This window comes from Centroberyx affinis, unplaced genomic scaffold (assembly GCF_046629955.1).
Source record: "Centroberyx affinis isolate AG114_WGS23_722 - 3 ecotype Tasmania unplaced genomic scaffold, CSIRO-AGI_Caff_v1 ptg000649l_1, whole genome shotgun sequence".
Taxonomy (NCBI): Eukaryota; Metazoa; Chordata; class Actinopteri; order Beryciformes; family Berycidae; genus Centroberyx; species Centroberyx affinis.
In genome coordinates, this window is record NW_027279275.1 from 151,545 (window position 1) to 172,318 (window position 20,774).

The 20,774-nt window shown below is 40.7% G+C and overlaps 3 protein-coding genes across 4 annotated transcripts; 1 reads left to right on the plus strand and 2 right to left on the minus strand.

Moving 5' to 3' along the window:
* Positions 1-393: 393 nt before the first annotated feature.
* ccdc174 (coiled-coil domain containing 174) lies at positions 394-5,122 on the minus strand. Of its 2 annotated transcripts, none has more exons than XM_071519028.1 (11): positions 4,998-5,122; positions 4,681-4,785; positions 4,473-4,573; positions 4,319-4,377; positions 4,026-4,173; positions 3,681-3,776; positions 3,414-3,550; positions 3,221-3,315; positions 2,474-2,597; positions 2,161-2,316; positions 394-1,857 (listed from the first exon to the last, which is right to left on the minus strand). In XM_071519028.1, exons 1-11 carry the CDS (start codon positions 5,037-5,039, stop codon positions 1,202-1,204), a joined length of 1,719 nt encoding a protein of 572 aa, XP_071375129.1. In that variant the 5' UTR covers positions 5,040-5,122; the 3' UTR covers positions 394-1,201. The 2 variants fall into 2 exon arrangements, with proteins under 2 accessions (XP_071375129.1, XP_071375128.1); XM_071519027.1 differs by having other exon boundaries at positions 2,161-2,319.
* Positions 5,123-6,700: 1,578 nt separating this feature from the next.
* Positions 6,701-7,868, plus strand: ghrl (ghrelin/obestatin prepropeptide). Its single transcript, XM_071519029.1, has 4 exons — positions 6,701-6,814; positions 7,424-7,501; positions 7,606-7,714; positions 7,849-7,868. The coding sequence occupies exons 1-4, from the start codon at positions 6,701-6,703 to the stop codon at positions 7,866-7,868; spliced, it is 321 nt and encodes a 106-aa protein (XP_071375130.1).
* A 1,864-nt stretch (positions 7,869-9,732) lies between these two features.
* On the minus strand, positions 9,733-14,987 carry tatdn2 (TatD DNase domain containing 2). The gene is made up of 6 exons (XM_071519013.1): positions 14,682-14,987; positions 14,081-14,491; positions 12,738-13,817; positions 12,451-12,578; positions 10,919-11,102; positions 9,733-10,167 (listed from the first exon to the last, which is right to left on the minus strand). The coding sequence occupies exons 1-6, from the start codon at positions 14,985-14,987 to the stop codon at positions 10,027-10,029; spliced, it is 2,250 nt and encodes a 749-aa protein (XP_071375114.1). The 3' UTR covers positions 9,733-10,026.
* Between the last annotated feature and the right edge of the window lie 5,787 nt (positions 14,988-20,774).

Sequence of the window (20,774 nt, forward strand, 5' to 3'; positions counted from 1 at the left end):
TTTCACCCTTGAGTTTGACTGTTTTACATTTAGCATCCTCAATATTTTCACTTGGCAACTACTAAAAGAAAATGTCAGAGGTGCAGAGAACCAATGATCATGAAGGTATTGAAAGAAAATAAGAAAGGATAGAGAAAGGAAAAAGAAGAGATTAAGTAAAATGGATGTGCTTATACCATCATGATTATTAACCCCACGTGTCCATGGTGTCGCCCTTTTTGTCCTAAAATGTATCAAAGAGCAAATATACAGTATATGGCACACAAAAGGGAGGACCAATGAGTTGTCAGAGTTGTCATCATAGGAAAGTGATTTACAAAGCATGAACAAATGAACAAAGTACTTTTTAGCAGGAACAAATGAACAAAGTAATATTTAATTAAATTTGTACATTGCTTGCATTATTTTGCTGTCAACCCATGGGACATCAGCATTATCCTATACAGTAATCAATAACAGCCAGCCACATATCAGTATGTAGAGCTAAGGTAGAGCATGACAAAGGTAAAAGACACAAAAACCAAGGAGAAGAATGGTGAATACATCTTGAATGAGTTTAGAGGGAAATTTATTTTGTTCATGTAATAGACAGATCATTAATCATACTACTGTTTCAAAATTATGTGTAAAATCATCTCAAAGCAATTTATGTCAGCAGCAACATTTTCTGCTACATGGGGATGATTTAAAGATGTGTTGGCTGTACATTTAATGAATGGAAAATAGTGAATTTATGAGCCTTAAAATTCCATTTTAAACTGGGTCATAAGTTACTCAGGTCAAAGAAACATTTACACTGTAAATGCAAACACATTAGTTTAAATAAACCAATGGTCACTTGTAGACATCCTTTGAGGAAGAGGTTCAGGGGCTCCACAAGGAAGGGGCACAGAGCCACCTAGTGGTGTTTTGCCTTCTGTTTCTTCATTCATCCACCATTCAATTTATGACCTCAGCTAACAAAAAACAAATGAAACACTAGAATCACTAGAGCTGAAAGATAAGGGAAAATCAGCTGTAACCTTGGCAATGTTTTCATACTGACAAAAAGAACCAGAAAAGTCAGAACAATGTCAATCCAAATTCCTACTACAGAGCAGAGATTAAGTTCCCCTTAAAAAGGAAAACAGATTGACGCAGCAGTATTTCACACTCAAAACATTATTAAACTGGCTACATAGCAAACTGAAAATATTTAAGATCAGGTCGTGTTCTTGTAGAAGGACAGCATGTCATCCAGGCTCTGAGGAGGGGCTTGCGGGGGGCAGCCGGGTGGGGGGGGCTGCTGAGGCTGAGACTGGCTCTGCAGCTGAGGCGGATACTGCGGGGGATAATGGGGCATATACTGGTTAGGGTACTGTGGAGGGAACTGGGGAAGCGGGTGAGGTGGAGCAGTATACTGAGGAAGAGGTGGAGGGGGGAACTGGGGGTAGAACGGAGGAGGAGGAAACTGGAGGTTAAAAGAGGTAGCAAACTGAGGGCCAGTTGCTGATGAGGAGTACTGAGGCTGAGGCTGAGGCTGAGGGTTAGGGTTAGACTCAGGAGCTGACTCAGACAGGCCATCTGAGGGTGGTGACTGTAATGTAGTCTGGGGCTGTATAGGAGTTGGAGGTTTTTTCTGAGGTTGAGGAGGTAAAGGGGTAATTTTAGGCTGAGGGATGATGGGTTGTCGTTCTCCCTTGCTCTCAGAGATTCCTCCTGGGCTATTTGACCACTTGAAGGACACTTTATTCTCCTCCTGAATGACAGTCTTTCCTTGTCTTGGTCTCCGCTCCTCAGCAAAGTATGCAGATGGAGGAGCAAATTCTGACTCTCGCTCATCCCGACGTCGACTTTTCCACTCGCTAAACAAAAACTCTGGAAGAAGAAATATAAAAAGGTGTTGTTAAGGTGTTGACCGGGTATTTAAGTTTCTAGGACAGGAGAGTAACCACAGTCTTGACATGCCTTAAGTACAACAGACAAACGTATCTACGGCAAACCTAATTAGAAAAAGATCTCATCTCAACCTTAGTACATCCAGTGTACTGCCTACATAATTATTTGAACCACCTACCCCAGATCTGACCTACTTTCACCCTAGTCATGTGCAGTGAGAAGATTCATTTAGAGTGGTCATAGATATCTGTAATACCAAGAATTTTGAGTGATCAGGTTTACCTTTGCCCCTGTCCCATTCTCTGACATGGGGAACTCCAGGCTTGGAATCCTTCCTTTCCTGGACCTCCACCTCCACCTTCTTCAGTGTACCGACCTCTGGGGACTCCTCTGATGGAGGTGAGGGGCCAATCAAATCCTCCTCCTCCTCCTTCTCTTCTTCTAGGAGAAACAATTCATAACAATTATTAGCATTCATGAAAACTTAAATTGCAGTATACAAGCAGACTTTTTACATGAAGAGGTCAAATTCTATAGCAACAAATAGTTAACAGCCCCTAGTTGCATTTGATGCAGGGTGGAGGTGGATTCTAACCTTCCTCGGTGCCATCCAGCTTAGTCTTCTTCATTTTCCTCTGTCTAACCTTGGCCAGTCGGGCCTGCAACATGGTCTTCCTCTTCTCCTTCAGTAGTTCCCTCTTACCACGTTGTTCTGTTGTCTGAAGGACAGGATGGACAGGAAAGAGAGGACAGAAGAAAAACACAGAGTTTTATTCATCAAAAACAACGGGTGCGCAAGGAATTTGACCCGATGAATTGGTGAAGACACATTTACAAGACAGTAATTCCTTACAGGAATGACACACTAGGTGCAGGATGAAGCGTAACAGGACCTCACATATCGTACAAATAAGATATACTGTTTGACAGTAGACCAAACATCAACACTACAAGTGTACATTCAGAACCGAAAAATTGTTTCAGAGTAGAAACATGGGCAATAGTTTGGAACAGACGATGTACTAAGTAAAATGAGGTTCATAACGAAAGATACAAAAATGGCATATGTACAAAGTTTGATTAGGCTGAAAACCTTATGCCATCGTTTATGTGCAGATTAGCAGGATAGTCTGTCTGTTTTAGTACAGTGTGACGTGTGTGTGTGTGTGTCTGTGTGCACGTGCAAACATATCCATGTAGAGTATATGAGACCATGGTGTGGGGTGGGTGGTGGTCTGAGGAGGGCTGAGTGAGGAGGGGGATTGTTCTGTACCGTTTCAAATGCACACGCTTAAAATAAGATGTTCAGTGTTTTATACCAATCCATTTCTGAGCTGCTCACCTGGTCTCTGAGCATGTCCAGAGTTTCTCTCTGTTTTCTGCGTTGATCTTTATCCTGAGAGAAGGCAAAGTAGCCCACGCCAAGCTCCCGGGCCTCTGAGATGAACAAAGAGAGGAACAGTCTTTTCTTGTGCAAGAACCTACAATCTAACCCTTGAATTTCAAAAACATTTTGGAAATGCCATGATGCAAACCTTGCCCCCTGACGTCCTCATAGTGGATCGGTCCGACAGGCCTCTTCATAGCTTCCTCTTCCTCCCTCTCCCATTCCTGCCTCTGCAGCTCTCGACGCATGTCCTCTGATAGTAAGGTCTTCTCAGCCGTGGCATTTCTACATGGAATAATCGGATCCAATAGAGTTGAGGTCCCCAGCTTGACACCAATATCTAGTCACCAATATCTAGTCTTCTAAGAAGCCATGACCTGCACCTTTAAAATGCTTTTATTTGTGAAACATTTACCCTTTTCCTTTAAGATCTTGGTCCATTTTCTTAAATTCTGGCAGGTCTTTCTTCATGCATCTCCGAGATCGTCCCAACGCGTCCACATAGTCCACCCTACAGAGAGAGAAGCCATAGGAAAACAGTGCACTTAGTAGTAGTAGTAGTAATAGTATGAAAGCATTGCCTTGTTCATTGGATAGCTGAATACTATGTTGTACAAAATTAATAATGGAAATAATCTACATAATTAATCAAGCACTGCACCTCTGAAACAGCTAAAGGGGATCCAAGTAAACAGATAAAATAAATGCCTGTAGTACTACATTCAGTTGATTTGGACCTTAAATGCTGATCAGACTTTACCATTCCTCATCTGGGTTCTGAGGGGCTGGGATAGGTGACGAGCTGTCTCTTTCTTCATCCTCTCTCTCCCTCTGTGCAACTGTTTCCCTCTTTTTGTCAATAATCTTCTGGGTGAAATCAACCAGGAACAGCCCCTCTGTCTCTTCATCTGACGCATCAGAAGACATGCAAATACAAAGTCAAGTCTACATTCTGTGCCAAGGCCAAAACCATTGCTCTTAATATACACCATTAACGTTTTATCTGACAGTATTTTACACTAAACAAGAGGCAATCATTCATGATTCACCAACCAGGAAAGTCTCCTTTTGTCATCTGTTCATAGAGTTTGGCCTTTTCCTCCAACCTGCGTCTGTTGTGAGAAGACAAATGCCAGTGAAAATAGACAGTCACAGAGTTTGGTTACCGGTGTGTGATGACAGTGAATGTTTTAGGTGTTGAACTCACTTGGCTTTGTCAAGGTTGCTCTCCTCCTCAGCCAGCTGCTCTATGTCTTTCTGAGCTCGTGCTGAAACCCCATCGTTCTGTTTGCTCCACACATTAGGTTTCTACACAGGAACATGGATAAAAGCAATGTTGGTTATGACAGTACATCTGTAATTACACAACCAGGAAAAATGCTATTTCATATCAAACTGCCCAATAAAACACATACCTTGTCTTTGGATTTTGATTTGAATCCAGCACCAGCATCTTGGCAAAGTTTCTCCTGTTTGAATTGTTCCTGCTTCCTGTACAATTCAGCTTTAAGGTCTACTAGCTGTAAGAAACAAGGCATTACCCAAGTATTAGTAGTATTAAAAATGCAACTCGGCTTAAGTTAGCAGTGTTTATATTTGCTAGCAATGTAGCCTAACATTAGCTAGCATGTTAACGTTACTGTGTTTATCAAGGCAGGCTGTTTTTATGATTTAATAAAACGTCATGCAGCAGCAGTATTATACCAATAAAATGTTTGTATAGCTGACTCACAGATGAAGCAGTCACGTCGAATGGTTTCTTCTTTTTATCCATGTTTATATATTTTCAGTACAGCCGTTAAGTTAGCATTTTCTTCTTCTCCTGTGTTTCATGAGTAGCACTTTCTTCTTTGGTGTTTTACCCGCTGGCATAATGTTGCTCTACCGCCAACTAGTGGATTTTCTGGACACATTCGTCCTCAATCCATAAACCGTGGTGAATATCCTGGTGAATATCTTCACATGCTATATCCTCTTGACTTCTTCATGGCTCTTAGCTTAGCCGTCTCGTTTCTTCCCCTTTACAGTGTGTGTGTGTGTGTGTGTGTGTGTGTGTGTGAGAGAGAGAGAGAGAGAGAGAGAGAGAGAGAGAGAGAGAGAGCACTGACAGTTGTGCAATATTTAGGAAAAATATAAGATAGTCTTAGATCTCCTGAAGTAAAAACAATGTTTTAAATAGGAAGTGTGTCTCAACCAAAACCGACCAAAGATAGGAAATTAAATATCAACTCCCCAAAATCAAACTTTGTTTCTTCTCCAGCTTTTGAAATGTGCCTGCCACAGTTCTAGTAGGCTAATGGTGGTTTGCTATTACTTCATATATACCATTGCATTTTAATTTCCTCTCCAAATAGCCTAATTCACACTTCTCAATACAGTACGCATGTACTGTATTGAGAAGCCGGTCTAGATATAGGCTCACTTCCCCTTCACTTCCCAGGTAAACTTACACTCATATAAGCATGACAGTTTGGCCTATGTATTTTGTACCAAAGGATTGTAAGGGGCTATCAACTTATGGAAATAGCCATATATCAATAAATGCTGTAATGCTTATACACAAAACACTATATCTTTTCCATCCCAGCAGTCTTTAACCAAGGGTCAAATGTTCCTCTTCAAACAAAGTATATTGAACCTTTGGGGCCAAAGTCTGTACAATAGTGAATCCAGTTTTACAATTGATTGGAAAATGACATAGGGGCCTAGTCCCGTTTGATAAAATCATGAAATAGCATATAATTTCATTTGAGGGCTTTAATTTGCTGTACAATATGTGTTGATGTAGAAATGTGGACTGTGACATTACTTTGATGCTATGACATCAAATCCTTCAATTAAAACATGACTTTGATCCATTTTGTATTAAGTGTGGCTATATTTGACTGAAAGAGACAACTCTGAAATGTCATACACCTGAACACCTGTCCAGTGTGATACGGTTCTGGACCTGGACATGATAGCTCAAATATTATTCCGTTGTGGTAGACAAGCTAGATGAATCCCATTCACCAATATCTCTATGACAGCAAAGCTATTGTTTCCATCGTCCCTTTGTATGGATAAGACCATGATCAGTAAGCCTGCCATCAGGTCACAACAGAGCAATGCCAAGTTTGTTATCAATTCAAACATTTGAACAGCCCATTGCTACCAAGATATGTCAATAACAGCACTACTTACTTTTATGTTTAATACATTTCAAACCCGTATGAAAGTTGAGGATGAAAGGTATATAAGTATGGCAAGAACCTCCCAAACCAAATCACTTTTCAAGGCAAATAAGGTGAGTGTCAGTGTAATTTATTCACTGGGAGCAAACACAATGATTTCATAGTAGCAGATTAAGATTTTTAATCATAGCATTGTAACTTTTTTTTTTTTTTAATCATTGTGTGTAGTAGATCTAGCAGTGTATTTTCTTGCTCCCTCACCATGCCTGTGAAGAGAAACACCAGCCTGATGGTCTTCCTGCTGTGTTCTCTGGCCTTGTGGTGCAAGTCGACCAGCGCAGGCTCCAGCTTTCTCAGCCCGTCTCAGAAACCTCAAGTAAGATGTTTTCTTTCACAATTGTTCTTATTCTGCCGTTCTTATATTAATAAGATATAGGTCCCTTTAATACATTCATTAATTTGGATTTTAAGTGGTAGGATGAACTCTTTATGAAGATACTGAAATAGAATGTAGACTAAACATGTAAAACTAATTTTGACAAGATCTAAATCTTTACTTGTGTATAACAGGCATTAACTTGGGTAGTCTCCTTCCCATCTACTGTTCTTAATATTGAGTCATTATCAATATCAATGTAGCTTCATATAACTTAAAGGCTTGGTTGTTTGGCTACTTGTGTATTTGTTTGACATTTTATGCTTTCACATGCAGTGTCAAACCATTTATCATTATTTTACATTTAATCATGTTTCCTTTTCTGCAGTATTAATAGCTGCCTTGGGAAACAGCAGGCTGGTATCAGCAACATTACTACCATCTCAAGCCAAATATTGAGTTTCTAGAAGATGTGGAAATGCATTGAATATACTATACAATATACAAGAGCTGAGAAACATGTAAATCTCCCTAAGACTGCACTTGGACCTCCAATGTAAAGCAGAGGTCGTTACAAGCATGAGATTCTCTGTCCTGTGTCAACCACAGAGCAAAGGGAAGTCTCCCCGAGTTGGCCGGCAAGCCATGGAAGAGTTTGTTCCACCCCATGAGGGCAATCGTGTTACCGTGAGTGACAATCATACTCATGGCTATAGCTCACTGCCCTTCCTTCTGCTTTATGAAACCAGAATACTTGTAATAACTTCATAATCTTCCCTTCCTCTGAGTAGATGAGCGCCCCCTTCGACATTGGCATCACCATGGGAGAGGAGGAATATGAGGAGTATGGTGCAGCGCTGCAGAACATCCTGCAGCATCTTCTGGGAAACACAGCGGCAGGTGCCCCAACTTTTCTATTTTATACATAGAAACAGGGTTCAGGGCAAATCATGTTCCCTTCAGTCAATAAAGTAAAATGATTTTGTAATTCAATCAAATAATTTTTTTTATCATTATGTCTCTTCTTGTTTCAGATAGACCATCACAACTTTGAATATCATGGATAAGAGTTTCCAGTTTGCAGTCATGACTTCCCAAAATTTTCCCTGAATCAGATTGTGATCATTAAAATAGTGAAAGCTTGTTTCTTTAGTCATTAGACATGTTGGTCTCCTCCCTTTCAAAGTTTTTTTTTTTTTTTTTTACCAGAGTTCTTGAAGACACTCTTCCTCAGGCTAAACTAGCTGCAATGCGGAATGAGAGAATGCAGCCTATACCACTTTATAAATCTAGGACAGCTTATTGATCACCTACTTTTTTGTTAGCATTTACAATATGAAGCCATTCCCCAGAATAGATCCTAAATACCAGTCAGCGATGTGAAAGCGTGTGTAAAATTGTAGTGAAAATTAGCATGTTTAAAAGTTCAGATTCATAATTCATTTGTGTCCAGCATAAAGCCTGTGACCTTGAATAGGTCACACACCGTTGTCAGCTATTTTTACTATTCTGTAGCATTCTACACGCAGTACAAGTATGGGTACGTCTTATTTTTATCCAGACAATATCAACATCTTAATACGGTCTTGTGTCAGCAGATGAGTCAACTGCTCATATTCATATTTGTATTCTGGTCTAGGGAACAACAGTTTGTACAAACTTAGAACTGTTTACCTTCAGCGTTATGACATGCATAGGCAGTCAGCATTGATCAGAACCACCATATATATATTGTAGGCATAACCACTGCAAAATGTCTTTCACTTTGGAAATCCACACATATCCCTGATTGATTAAACCTTCAATTTACTTGTCGTCTCTCTGTCTCGTCTTTGACTTATGTCTGCTCTTCCTTGTCCTGGTTTGTCCGCTGCTTGAGGCTTTGAAGGTCTCTGCCTCTACAGTCATTAAAGTTTTTATTTTATTCATGGTGTGAACATCGAATTACCAACTCCAACGAATGAGGCCGTGAAACTTCCTGTTCAAATCTGAGGAAGGAACACAAAACTGGATGAATCAGTGTTTTACTGATGAATATTGGTTATCTGTGATGTGTGTGCGTGTCAGTCCTGCATTCTACCTTGTAGCCTTTAATAAGTGCTGATAGGTAAGCGTGGACACAGCTCTGACCTACATTCTGGAGTGGATTTAGAACAACTCTTGGAAACAAGGCCGTCATTGAAAACCTAGCAACAAGAGGTATATAGTTTGCCACTTCTCCCTTGTCAATCTTGACTCATCAGAAGCATCTCTGTCCAATTACTGATAATCTACTCCTCCGGTCTTCCTAAAAATAAGATGGCACACTCTCGCCACCAGAAAACATCACCAGAAGGCAATGTTAATCACTCTCACGATAAAAGCACTCAACCCAAATGGGTGTGAAGTGCTTGGTGGTATAAAAGCAAGCTAATGGACCTGTTTCACAGCCACTTCCTTACTCACTTCTGTAGAGGGTCAGCCTCGCTCTAAACACCACAAATAATACCTCGCTACACCGCACTACAGAGGATATTTTACTGTTTTCCAGAGTGCATCTTCATACAGGACTTAATATTACATGTCACATTGTTTTTAGTAGGGAATATTAAAGTTTTTATTATTTAAGTTATAATCTCTCCTAGGCAGTTAATCCACTCTTGCTGGTAGGGAGGTTCTTCTTTTACATAGGGGAAGACATTACATGGGTCTAATGAAAGAAGAAAGTAAAAAAAATAAGTTGATTTTAATAAGTACATGAATGAGTACACTGACAGCACACCTTGTGGGCAAAGAGGCAGGATTAAAGGCTTTTAATTTGTCAGCACTGTATCAAACCAAACAATATCACAGCAGTCAGAAAGACAAACATCCAGACAACTCAGAACAGGCAAGGGATGTCAAATTACACACAGCCAAACATCAAACCAATAATGCTTAGCAAATTAATTACAATAATGAAGAACAATGAGTCTTATGTTATATAAACGGATAAACATAGTGTCTCTATTAGACAAAAGATATTTGAATTCCATTCGCTATTTTTCACCTTTTCACTTTTACGCAGGATCAATTCCTAAGTCCTTAAGACATCTTAAAATCAGAGTGTAGGTCAACTCCTCCTCCTCATACAACTATGCAAGGAGGGCTGATTAATCTAAACCTAAAACAAAAAGCCACATTAAGTTCACAAACAAGCTCTGACAATACAGATTTTATCTTTACCCTCAGGCTTATAAGCCGTAGAGCTGAGTGGTGTTGCGTCGGATGGTAGTGAAGACTGTGGCCATGTCCTCTCCCTTCAGCAGGCTGATCTCCCGCAGGGTGTGGATGCCCATTCCAGGATGGGCAAACTGGCAGACGTCTTTACCAACCTAGAGAACCAGGGCAAGGGAGAACAAGTGAGAAGGAGCGAGAGACTAACCCCATGCAAGCTCCACTGCATAGTATACAGAGTGGCTCTCCCCCACTCTGTATACTCACTAGTGCGTTTGATGAAGATAATGAGCCATACAGGCAATAAAAAATGGATTGCACAAACAATGAGCTCTATTCGACGCTCTGACAATTTCTAAATTTTGTGTTAGAAAATGAGTATATTAATTGCACAGTTCATTTCATTTAAGCTACATCTTACCACTTCATATATGATTCATCTAGCTCACTTGTGCCCTTTAGTGGAGAGCATCCCAATCGCTCATAGCAATTTTGTGCCGATATTCAATATCTGACCATTTTCATGTCAAAGTGTTTCCTCCATACTATTCTTGGCAGAAAACCTCTGAAACGGCATTTAGACTATGAGACACTAAAACTCTCCATTGAAACCCATACTACTATTATTTTAGGTGAGTTAGCAGTTCCTAGCTCAGGTACCTATTCAATGGTACGAAAAACTCCGGGATACATTAAGCCTTCAAATGAAGAATGAATTTACAAGAATAATAGTGGCTAGCGGATGGTGTTCAATTCCTACCCTAAACCAAGGGTGACATTTTTCAATATGTAATTTTGCCAATTTGCAGTTATTAATAAGAAGAGCTGGGAAAATGCCTGCTTGTCAGTGATGACATTGGATCCTCGGTGTTGGGGGTTGACTGCTCCTGGGCTTGAATTTAAATGTACCTGTCTCGGCAGGAAGTATGGTGCATCTGTCTCCAACACGATTCGGTTGAGAGGGATCTTTTTGACAGCGTCTCGGGCCTCTGCGGCTCTGGGGTAGGTGATCAGGGCTGTGAAGCCCACACACAGGTTGGGGAACTCCGTCAGGAAGGGTTCGATCACTGGATAACTGTTTGTGAAACAGTGCCTGCAGCCCACAGAAGCAAACATTCAATAATGAGAGAAAATTGTTCTTGTTAAAATGTTCACAGATTGATTTAATTGCATAATTAGTTAACTGAATGGACTTGAACTGAGGGTTATGAATTTCTACTTCTCAGATAAACTCAACAGCAATGTCAATATAAAATCAACAATTGAACCTAAGAGCAGGTCAACAACTCAATAACGGTTGGTTTCACTTTTGATTTGACGTGATTTGATTCAATTTGATTCAGTCCAATGCAGATTATAGATATTCGTTGTGTCCTTGCACTGACGCTGGCTGAAAACTGGTTAATTTTCTCCAGCTATGGGAGTGAAATTTTAGTGGTGACATTCATGATATTATCACGATATATTTGAATCTCATTAGTCCTGACCTGACTTTACTGGGCTTGACCAATCATTTTACATTTGGGGCAGGGGGAAGAGGCGGACCCTCTAGTACCCAGTTAGTCAGAGCAGTGACTACCAACAATGGGCCTAACCAAATGTGATCCGCGCATTGTGTGCACAGAGTAAAGTAACTATAATATTGAGGTATCAAGCCTGACTTTCCTTGGCTGTACAGTTTCCATGGTGTTATCTAGTACTTTAATACTGAACTAGAATATGGAAGTTCCATGTATTTCATGAGACAGAAGGGTTAGCAGGGTTAGGGTAAACAAATTATTACATAGTAATTATTCAGAAATGATTGCACAACTTTATGCTAATAACTACTCATTATCACCAGAAATTACCAAGAAATTTCACATTATAATTACAAATAGTTACTAATTTCCAGATATTACCAGTTCCTTTCTGATAATTTCTATGTAATTACACAGTTATTACCCTGTAATTTGTATAGCGCGATGTAAAGGGCTACCATTATTTCCTCACGTATTGTCAAAATTGGATCAATTACCTATAAGATATCACATGTGACACAAGGACAAACAAACAATGTAGTTTGAAAATGACAAAAGGCAGTGGTGACATGTGACATTCCAAGTTTTTCAACATCCAATCCACGTGTCTGAGGTATTGTGCATGACTGACAGACTGACAGAGACGGATCCATAGTGCCTTGATAAGTGGTAGCTTTCCACTCATGGAGGAGGAGTAATAACAGTAGAGGGAGGAAAGGAGGAGAGGAGTAATTAGAGGAGATCCAAGTTTGAGATAAATATCCTTTCCAATTACTTGAAAGACTGATAAATGATGTCTATTACTTTGATGTATATTAGCAACCCCAGATGTGACATAACCTATACCCGACTGAAAATAATTAGTTGGATGATTAGTTGGATGACACTCTCATTAACAAATACACCTGCCTCCACACACACCTGTGAATTTTGTAGTCCCATGGGACACACTTCTTCATGATTTCCAGCAGGTCGTCATCTGCATCCCGACAGTGGATCACCAGAGGTTTCTGCATGGCCACAGCCAAACGCAGCTGACGCTCGAACACCTGCAGAGGGCACCAGAACAACAAAATATTTCATTGAATTAACTACCATAGAATACATTTCTGGCCACTAAACTCTGACCCAAACCCATCTGATTTAAGATAAACAGCGATTGGGCTAAGTAGCCTTATTCAAGTCAGACCGGTCAGATTAGACCTTACCTCTTTTTGCTTAGAGGGGTCGGTGGAGTTTTTGTGGGAGTAGTCCAGGCCAATCTCACCGAATGCCACAGCTTTTGGATGTCGCATGGCCATCATTATGCTCTGCTCATGGATCTTTGAATATTCCTTGGCAAAGTGGGGGTGGCACCCAAATGCCCCCCATACCAAGTCTTCAGCCAGCAAACCTTCCCACAGTGCCTCCTTCACCATGAGCCGTGGGTTGCAGAAGTCTGCGATGCAGCCATGAAACTGTAATGGAAAGCTGCTCCGGTGCAGACTCCGGAATCGGCTGAATGTCCCGCGGTAGCCCAGCTTGCCATATAGCATGTCTAGATGACAATGTGTGTCTATGAAACCAGCCCGATTATCAAGGGAGGAGTCACTGGTCCATATAGGTTCTGCCCCCATGGACATTCTTCTTGCAGGATTGCCAAAATGGCTAGAAGGGTTGGAGTGGTAGCGTGTGGCACAGCCAACATCTGAGTACCTGCGGGGGGTTGTGGAGTCCAAGCAGGGATAGAGGGGAGAAGACAGACTGTGGCATAAAGGGGGGATCTTTGGCACTGATGATACCCCTCTACTTGAGTGTATGGGCAAAGCAAAAGGATCCGCTGAGGAGCCCATAATACTGGTGGGGTTATGGTCCCTTGTGTCACCCCTGGGTGCCTTGGAATGACCTTTGTTGGGAGTCTGAGTGCTCACCAGCGTGTCTGAGGGGGGCTGCTTGACTGAAACGAAAACTGTCCTCCGTGACTGTGAGAAAGGCAACTGTATGTCATCAGTAGTTGCATGGGTGACACCAGTGGGTTCATTTGTGTATGGCAAGGTGAGAGAGGAAGTCGTAATCAGCTGGGTATTCACAGGACCACTGATGTGTTTTCGGGTGTCAGAGGAGTAGTTCTGAAACTTCATGAAATAGGAGACAGAACTTGGTGGTACATATTCCAGTACAGGTAATGATGAGTAATCGACCTCAGCCTCTGAATCCGTTTCTGGAGCCAGAGTGTGAGTCGCCTGTACAGACACAGGGTCCTCAGCATCAGACCACTTGGGCGAATCCTCTCCTTTCAGCACAACACTCTAAAATCAAAAACAAACAATCTGATATTTAAAAAAAAAATCCATCTCTCTCTTTAGTTTTTATTCTGTTTCTTTTCCTAGCATTCGCTCTTCCGATGCACTCATTGTATGTTGCTCTGGATAAAAGCATTAGCTAAAAGATTAAAATGAATAATGTAAATCACAGACAAGAAACATAACATGATATGCAATTGAAAATGATTGAAACAGAAATAAATGACGACTACTCTCTGAGTGTTTTCTGGGCATTAGCTGGGACTTACCCTCAGGTCTGTGCTGTCACCTTGGATTTCTGTGTCCAAAAACACCAGTGGGGGGAACCAGCAATGTCCTCCCTGGATAGGAGCGTTGTCCTCAGACTTACTCTCAGGTGGGGGTGAGCAGCAGCTAATGTTCCAGACTGTTTCGTCAACTGGTGCAGAAGTGAGCACCTCAGTCGTCACTGGTGAAGATTCAGTGGGGACACAAGGACTGCTGTCGGTGCTGGGGATATTGGTAGGGTGTCTCTCTCCTCCTTTGCCAACAGCTGCGAACAAGGCCTTCAAGTAGATAGCCTTTGATCCTTCCTCTGGTGTCCTGTCTTTCTTCTTCCAGATAAAAGAGTGAGATTGAGGAGACGATACTTCCTGACTCTCTGTAGATTCCAGATTGAATGAGCTCTCCATAGGTGTGGCCTGAGGAAAGAAGTAGATAGTGGGGCAAATAACCACTACTTATGCCCACGATAATGCATAAAAAAAGAGACCTTTTGAGTGTCTAGTTTCCATAAAGATCACTATAGATGTAATGCTGTCAAGAGCGCTGTTCATTGTCCACGTTATCTTGGATAGATAAGCCAGAACAAGATGTAGAGCAAAGACTTACCTTGGAAAGACTGAATTCCTTAAAATGTTTTCTGGAGAGCTTCCTCAGTTTGATTTTGCCTACGGAGGGACTGCTCCCACTAAGCACATCTGCTTTTCTCTTGGGAGTGTCTAGGCTGAGTGCTCCAAGGCCAGCAGATCCTGTGGACTCATTAAGTCCAGAGGAGGGAGTGTTCAAATCTTCAACCGGCAACATATTCCAGCGAGGGGGTGTGCATAAGCCAGCATTTCTCCTGCGAACATTTGTGGAGGAACCAGCTGCACTTCGTAACCACTGAAATTTCACCTTCTTTCTGCTGCTGTCCATGTCAGAGACCCTAGTCAAGTGAACAATCAGAAAATTTGTGAGAGGGTCTGCATGAAGCCTACTGAAAGCCAGGCATCATCACATCAGCAACTAGCTGAGATGAATGATCTTTTATAAAAATGTAACACTGACTTTCTACACCACTGCAGTGCTAAAACACACACATATATATTTTGGTTTGCTAACATACTATAACATTTTAGCAAGTCATGGCCACTCAGGTACTGCCTAGCACATATTGCTTAGTCTCTGTAATACTCATTTGCCTGTGATACTCATGCTTGACTAAGGAATGGATTGACCCCAGGGTGTAACTTCATTATCACCTCCTCCTGTCTCACATCACATCTAATAATTGAATGGACTATTGTAAAAAACTATAAATAATCTATAAAGAAGTTCTTGTTTTCAATCATGAAGCCACTTTTCAAAATATCTATTAGAAAACCAATGCAGTAGCCTATAATACTGTAATAATTTCCCCCAAATATTGTACTTAAAGTGTCAATACTTTCATTTACATGTCAAAGTTATCACACTGCTTGAAAGTTTAAGACCTTAAAATTCAGTAGACCTGATTTTTTAATTATTTTTCCCTTAGGACTATTATTTCAGCTTGATTTATTGCAGAGAAAGGACTCGAATAGTGCATCACAGCATATCACTGAAACGGCTTCGCCTGTACTTCGCTGTGTTCCACACTGTGGAGGTCGTTAGCAACCAGTGTTAATCAATTTTAAAACAAGATATTTTACTGAAATAAGTGCTGCTTAGTGGATCAGACGTATGCCGAATTTAAGAGTGAAACCTAGCAATTTGGGAAAAGTATTTAGCGATGTTCTAGTAGGTATGTACAGTATGTTCGCTGATAAGCAACTTTGGGAACATAAACTGCCAATTTTCTCCCAGCAGTTTCATGTAACTACCTATCGGGCCTCGGCGGAGACCAATTTGACAGCAGTTGGTCAGATGTTTGTGATAAGAGTGGCCTTTAGGGAACTTTATCCGCTGGGTTATTACAGGGCTTGAACTTTTGTTTCCTGGGGTTTTTTTCTTGAAGGGGATCCCACTGCATATTGACTGGGCAAGTCAGCGCACACCTGATATTTTCCAGTTCACTTAACGTCAACGTTACTAGCCTGATTCCACCCATGAAGAACGACATTAGCACTCTAGTAGCTAATTGCAACTCAAAAAAAGTGAATCTCTTGCAAGTCACGAAAATACACTTCTTGTCCAAGTAACGTTAATATAAAGTTCATCAGCGATGTTATTTGACTACCAACTTGATTATCACACGTGGAGTTATTTCATTTTTGATGAATGGGTCGTTACCTTTTTCAAGTCGAACTTCAAAATGCAAGCAACGCGAATGCGTGGGAACCTTGACCCTCTGTGAGCATCCTGTCGCTGTGACTGCTTTGGTTCGGTCCTTCAGTCATACAAGGCTAGCTCGTTGCACGATTCGTTGTTCGAAAAAATCTCAGGACAAATGGACGGAACGAAAATGTCCGGGTGGTTTTATTTAACGGCTTTTACGATGGCGTCGTAGGACTTTAGTTTTAATTAGGTGGCTAATTAAAAGCTAACTCACAAGACCTCCGACATCATGACGGCTGGCATTCCATGCGTAGACACTAGATGGCTGTGCAGTCCTTTTTCTTGAACTGATTTTGGACCGTTTCAAGCATTGAACGCTAAATTCTGGTTATCATGTAGAACTGATTATGTATTTTGGAAAGAATTATTTAATAAACACTCCAAGCCATGGTTTCCATAACTGCCAAATAGCACAAATAAAAACAATAAGCACAATAATGAACTCGAGCAAAGAGGGTGTGGCCTATGAGGGTGCGTTCAAAAATATTCAGAACTGAAAGCATTAGGCTTAAGACTGCTTGACTGTCAATAAATTGCTGAATACAGAAGTGTATTTATTAGCAAATGTACATAGTGAAAACTAGGCACTAGGGATGCGTCCTAAAACATTTCATTAGCCTACTGCTTCTTAAATATTTCTGTTCATCACCTAGGAATGAACTTGGAGGTACAACTTGGAGGGTTATGGTTAAGATTACCATGCCTCACACCAATAAATGTACACAATTAATGTAATAATAATGTGATACTTTATTAATCGCTGTAGGGAAATTTTCTTTCTTCATGCCCCCCTCCAGGGAGGCCAGAGAGCAAATAGTAACAAAATAGATCATAAGCTAAACATGTCCTGCTATAGTAATGGAATAAGAATGTAATTAAACATCAAGAACCCTGGATAAATACCAAACTGAAATGGTATGAATTAAAAAAATTAAAAAAAAGAAAGAAAAGAAAAAAGAATCAAAGATAGTAACACTTTTCTCTCAGACTCTTGGTAATCCTAGAGAAGTCTTATAGCTTCCAAAGCTGCATCCATTACCTAGAGAAACAATAACAATGCATCAGTCAGCTGGCCATCTAGTAAAACAAATATAATTTCAAGGGATATCAGCAAAGACAATCATACTTCTGTCATGAATTCTGAATTGATTTTATGAAATACCAAAGATGCTGATAAAAGTGTTTCTGATATATTGTTGCAGCACTGTGGAGTACATTCTATATTGTAAGTAAGTGCCTGACATTTTGATAGCAGTAGGGATTCCTCATTCACTTAATGACACACATCACACTTTACACCAACATGATATAATAGAGACTATAAGGTGTTAGGAAAGTTGTGAAGGATCAATGTGGATTTGGATGAAATCCAAAGGCTGATCCTGCTGCCCAGAACAAAACAGAAACAGACCTAAATCAGACAGGTGGAGAGAGAGCAAGGAGGGATTTGTCTCGAAACCTGGTGACTTTCTCTAAATATGAGCTGCAGAAACATAAAGGTTGAGTGTATGAGCAACGGGATCTGCAGTGAAAGAGATTTAGAGAGTGGATCTCTCTCTCCCAGTCACATGTGCATGTGAATATCATGCACATGTGTCTATAATATAGGTTACATAAGCTGTCGGGTTGCATGGCAGCGATAGGAATCCGAGCCTGCGTCAGTACTTACATGTTGGGGCCTTCTTCTCAACGAGCCAGTAGCAGAAGCTCCTCCTGGCACGATCATTGTACACATTTCTGTACTGGGGCATATTTTGAGGTGAGGAGCTGTTTTTTGGAGTGTTATGGTGCATACCTAAAGAAAAAGATGTAAAAAAAATACTTCAACAACTCCTGTTAATGTGTCATTACTGGACGTTTTAAACTGATAATGAAAGCCTAATCGTCTAAGAAGTGAGGAGGACCTGCCCTATACCTTGCGCCATGGGGGGAACAGGATCATTAGCTGCAGTCTCTGTTGGGTCCCAAGGCAGAGGAGGTAAAAGGCAGCTGCTTGCCCGGTTTAGAGCTGGGAAAGCACCTGGATCTGACTCATACACTAGGGCATCTAATAAAGGCAAGTAAAAGAAAGTAAAGACTGGGCCACCAGCATCTGTTATCAGGGTAGACCCTTGCCCTCTTCTTCTACTATATCATATATCAAGTTAATAGCATTTTTTGACACACAGTTTTAGGTATGTTTACATATCTGCCCCATTGGCACCCATAACATTCATAACTTAGTCTCCAGACTTAAAAACAATGTTTAAGACATGGAAACTTAGATCTGCAGTTTGTGATCTCCTTGTTTTTGTGTTCTCTCCTGCTATACTCGGGGAGGTAAGAAACGCCACATAAGTATGAGAAAAGAATAGATTCTGCATTATCTAGAACAGCCTTTTCAAAGATTGCTTTTTCCCTTCCCATTCCCTAGGTTTTCATAAGACCAGGTTGAAACCAGGATAGACTTATGAAACCACATCTTGAACACCAAGAAATTTGACCCACATTTCATATGACTTGTACTAACCCAAGTACAAAAATGAAATTCCCCCGTGCTTTTTTCAGTTGCCACTAGCCCTGATGGAAACCTGATCGAGTCATGATGGAAAACCTGTATTATGGTGTCTCTTAAAGTGAACTCCTACAGTGCCCAAGCGAGTTTTAGCAGCTTCCACCAGAAGGATCTGGGTTAGGTAACAGCTCAGCTGATGCTCTAGTGAGGCTCTTCCTCCCAATGTGACCCAAAGTCAACAGTACATACTCTGCAAATGTGGTGCATTATAATGGAAAAAAAGGTTGTGACTACATAATCACATTTCCGCTTTTACAGTTTGAACAATCTTTCAGCATTTTCAGGAAAAGGAACAGTACATTTTCATTTTATAATCCTGTCTTCTGATAATCATGCCATTTTCACAAACCTTTGTCCTTCAACATGGCAGTTGGAACTGATCCAAGATAAGTGGGTACCTAGGTGGGAATGATAACCACACATAACATTACAGGAGTACAATGTTGTTGATGTGTTTGTTTTTAATCTATCATATATACATATACAGCATGTTACACTGCAAGGAGAAGAAGGTTTGGCCTTTACTCATCTTCTTACCATTGTTTTCATTTTGGTCCAGTGGTCTGTGTGGAGATGTGGAAACATCACTGGGTGACTTCTTGGCCAGAAAGTCATGCTGGTGAAGGATATAGAATGACCATGAATGTTACTTTCTATCATTTCTCCAACTAAAAAGCAACATCATGCACATTGTTGATTTCCAGCAGCAAAAACAAATCCATGTTGAGGCAAAGAGAAAGCCCATGAAGCTAGAGAACTCACTGCTGTTGTCTGAAAGGACTTGAGTCCCAGGTTTTTTTCTTTTCCCCAGCCTGCATGTTTCTACTACAGCTAGCTCGTCTCACACAGACAAGGATAGATTGTGTTTCTTTGTCGCTTAGCAACAAGTTGAGCAACAGTATCCCTTCTCTGGTGATACTAAAGCTGGGTATTATGTCGGACTCTGACATGACACTGGACATCCTTGTGTCTCTCAGACTCTCTCTCACACAAGTTCAGTCAGGAAACCCTAGCAGTCCATTTGTCTGCCCAGCAGAACAATTTAAACTGGGCTGGTACTAACTCAGTCTGTTGCTACTTCATGCAGTCTGCTGCTGTGTTCCTGCATGCTGTGAAAAATCTGTTAGTTTTGTATGCCCATCCATCCCAGATACCAAACGCTTACATCTGCTTTCAGGGAGGGAGGTTTATGTACTCTCTGACTGGTGGCTCATACTCAGTGTGCGCAGTGAGTACATAAAAGTTATTTACCGCCAAAACCAAAAGTTACATTGCTGTCATCTTCCCAAAATAAATTGTTTAAATCAAATATGTGAGTTACCTTTACTAGGAATTGGAATTTTAGGCACAATTTAATAGCTAATTAAACAAAGCATGGCAAAAAATAGCAAAAACTACTTTGAATGGTGTGACTTCCTTTTCCCAAACCAAATAAATATTCAGCATAATCCATGTCTGATCATCATGGCTGAAATTAGATATTGAGACTAACTTGTAAAACACTGATATCACCAACACCTGCCTGCCACTTTCTTTAAGCAACTAGAAACTCAGCATTACAGATATACAGTGGAAAGTTTATCATTTTTTTTCCCTCTATGCCCATTTTGGATTTCTATTTTTAATGTTTCATAAAATCCTATTTGACAAAAATGCCATGCTTAATCTGTGTTGTGAAAAGTTGCTGTTTTGCCATAAGCCTCACATGAAGTTTCCCCCTCCACCCCTTAAAAGATCCATGATATAGGTTTTCTGGTTTTCACAAGTTGAAACGCAGCATCCTGTAGCAAAAACTGGGTCCCCATCATTGGTAAATGGTGAATGGACTGCATTTATATAGCGCTTTTATCCAA

Bases quoted from the DNA above. Each gene is read 5' to 3' on its own strand.
- ccdc174 (XM_071519027.1), bottom strand. From the start codon at position 5,039: ATGGATAAAAAGAAGAAACCATTCGACGTGACTGCTTCATCT. The intron at 4,174-4,318 runs GTTGGTGAATCA...CTGATGCGTCAG, and splicing joins GACAAAAGGAGACTTTCCTG to ATGAAGAGACAGAGGGGCTG. The intron at 3,551-3,680 runs GTAAATGTTTCA...TATTCCATGTAG, and splicing joins CAAGATCTTAAAGGAAAAGG to AAATGCCACGGCTGAGAAGA.
- tatdn2 (XM_071519013.1), bottom strand. From the start codon at position 14,987: ATGGACAGCAGCAGAAAGAAGGTGAAATTTCAGTGGTTACGAAGTGCA. The intron at 14,492-14,681 runs GTAAGTCTTTGC...TTCTTTCCTCAG, and splicing joins AGGAATTCAGTCTTTCCAAG to GCCACACCTATGGAGAGCTC. The intron at 13,818-14,080 runs GTAAGTCCCAGC...TTTTGATTTTAG, and splicing joins GTGACAGCACAGACCTGAGG to AGTGTTGTGCTGAAAGGAGA.
- ghrl (XM_071519029.1), top strand. From the start codon at position 6,701: ATGCCTGTGAAGAGAAACACCAGCCTGATGGTCTTCCTGCTGTGTTCT. The intron at 6,815-7,423 runs GTAAGATGTTTT...TGTCAACCACAG, and splicing joins GCCCGTCTCAGAAACCTCAA to AGCAAAGGGAAGTCTCCCCG. The intron at 7,715-7,848 runs GTGCCCCAACTT...TTCTTGTTTCAG, and splicing joins TCTGGGAAACACAGCGGCAG to ATAGACCATCACAACTTTGA.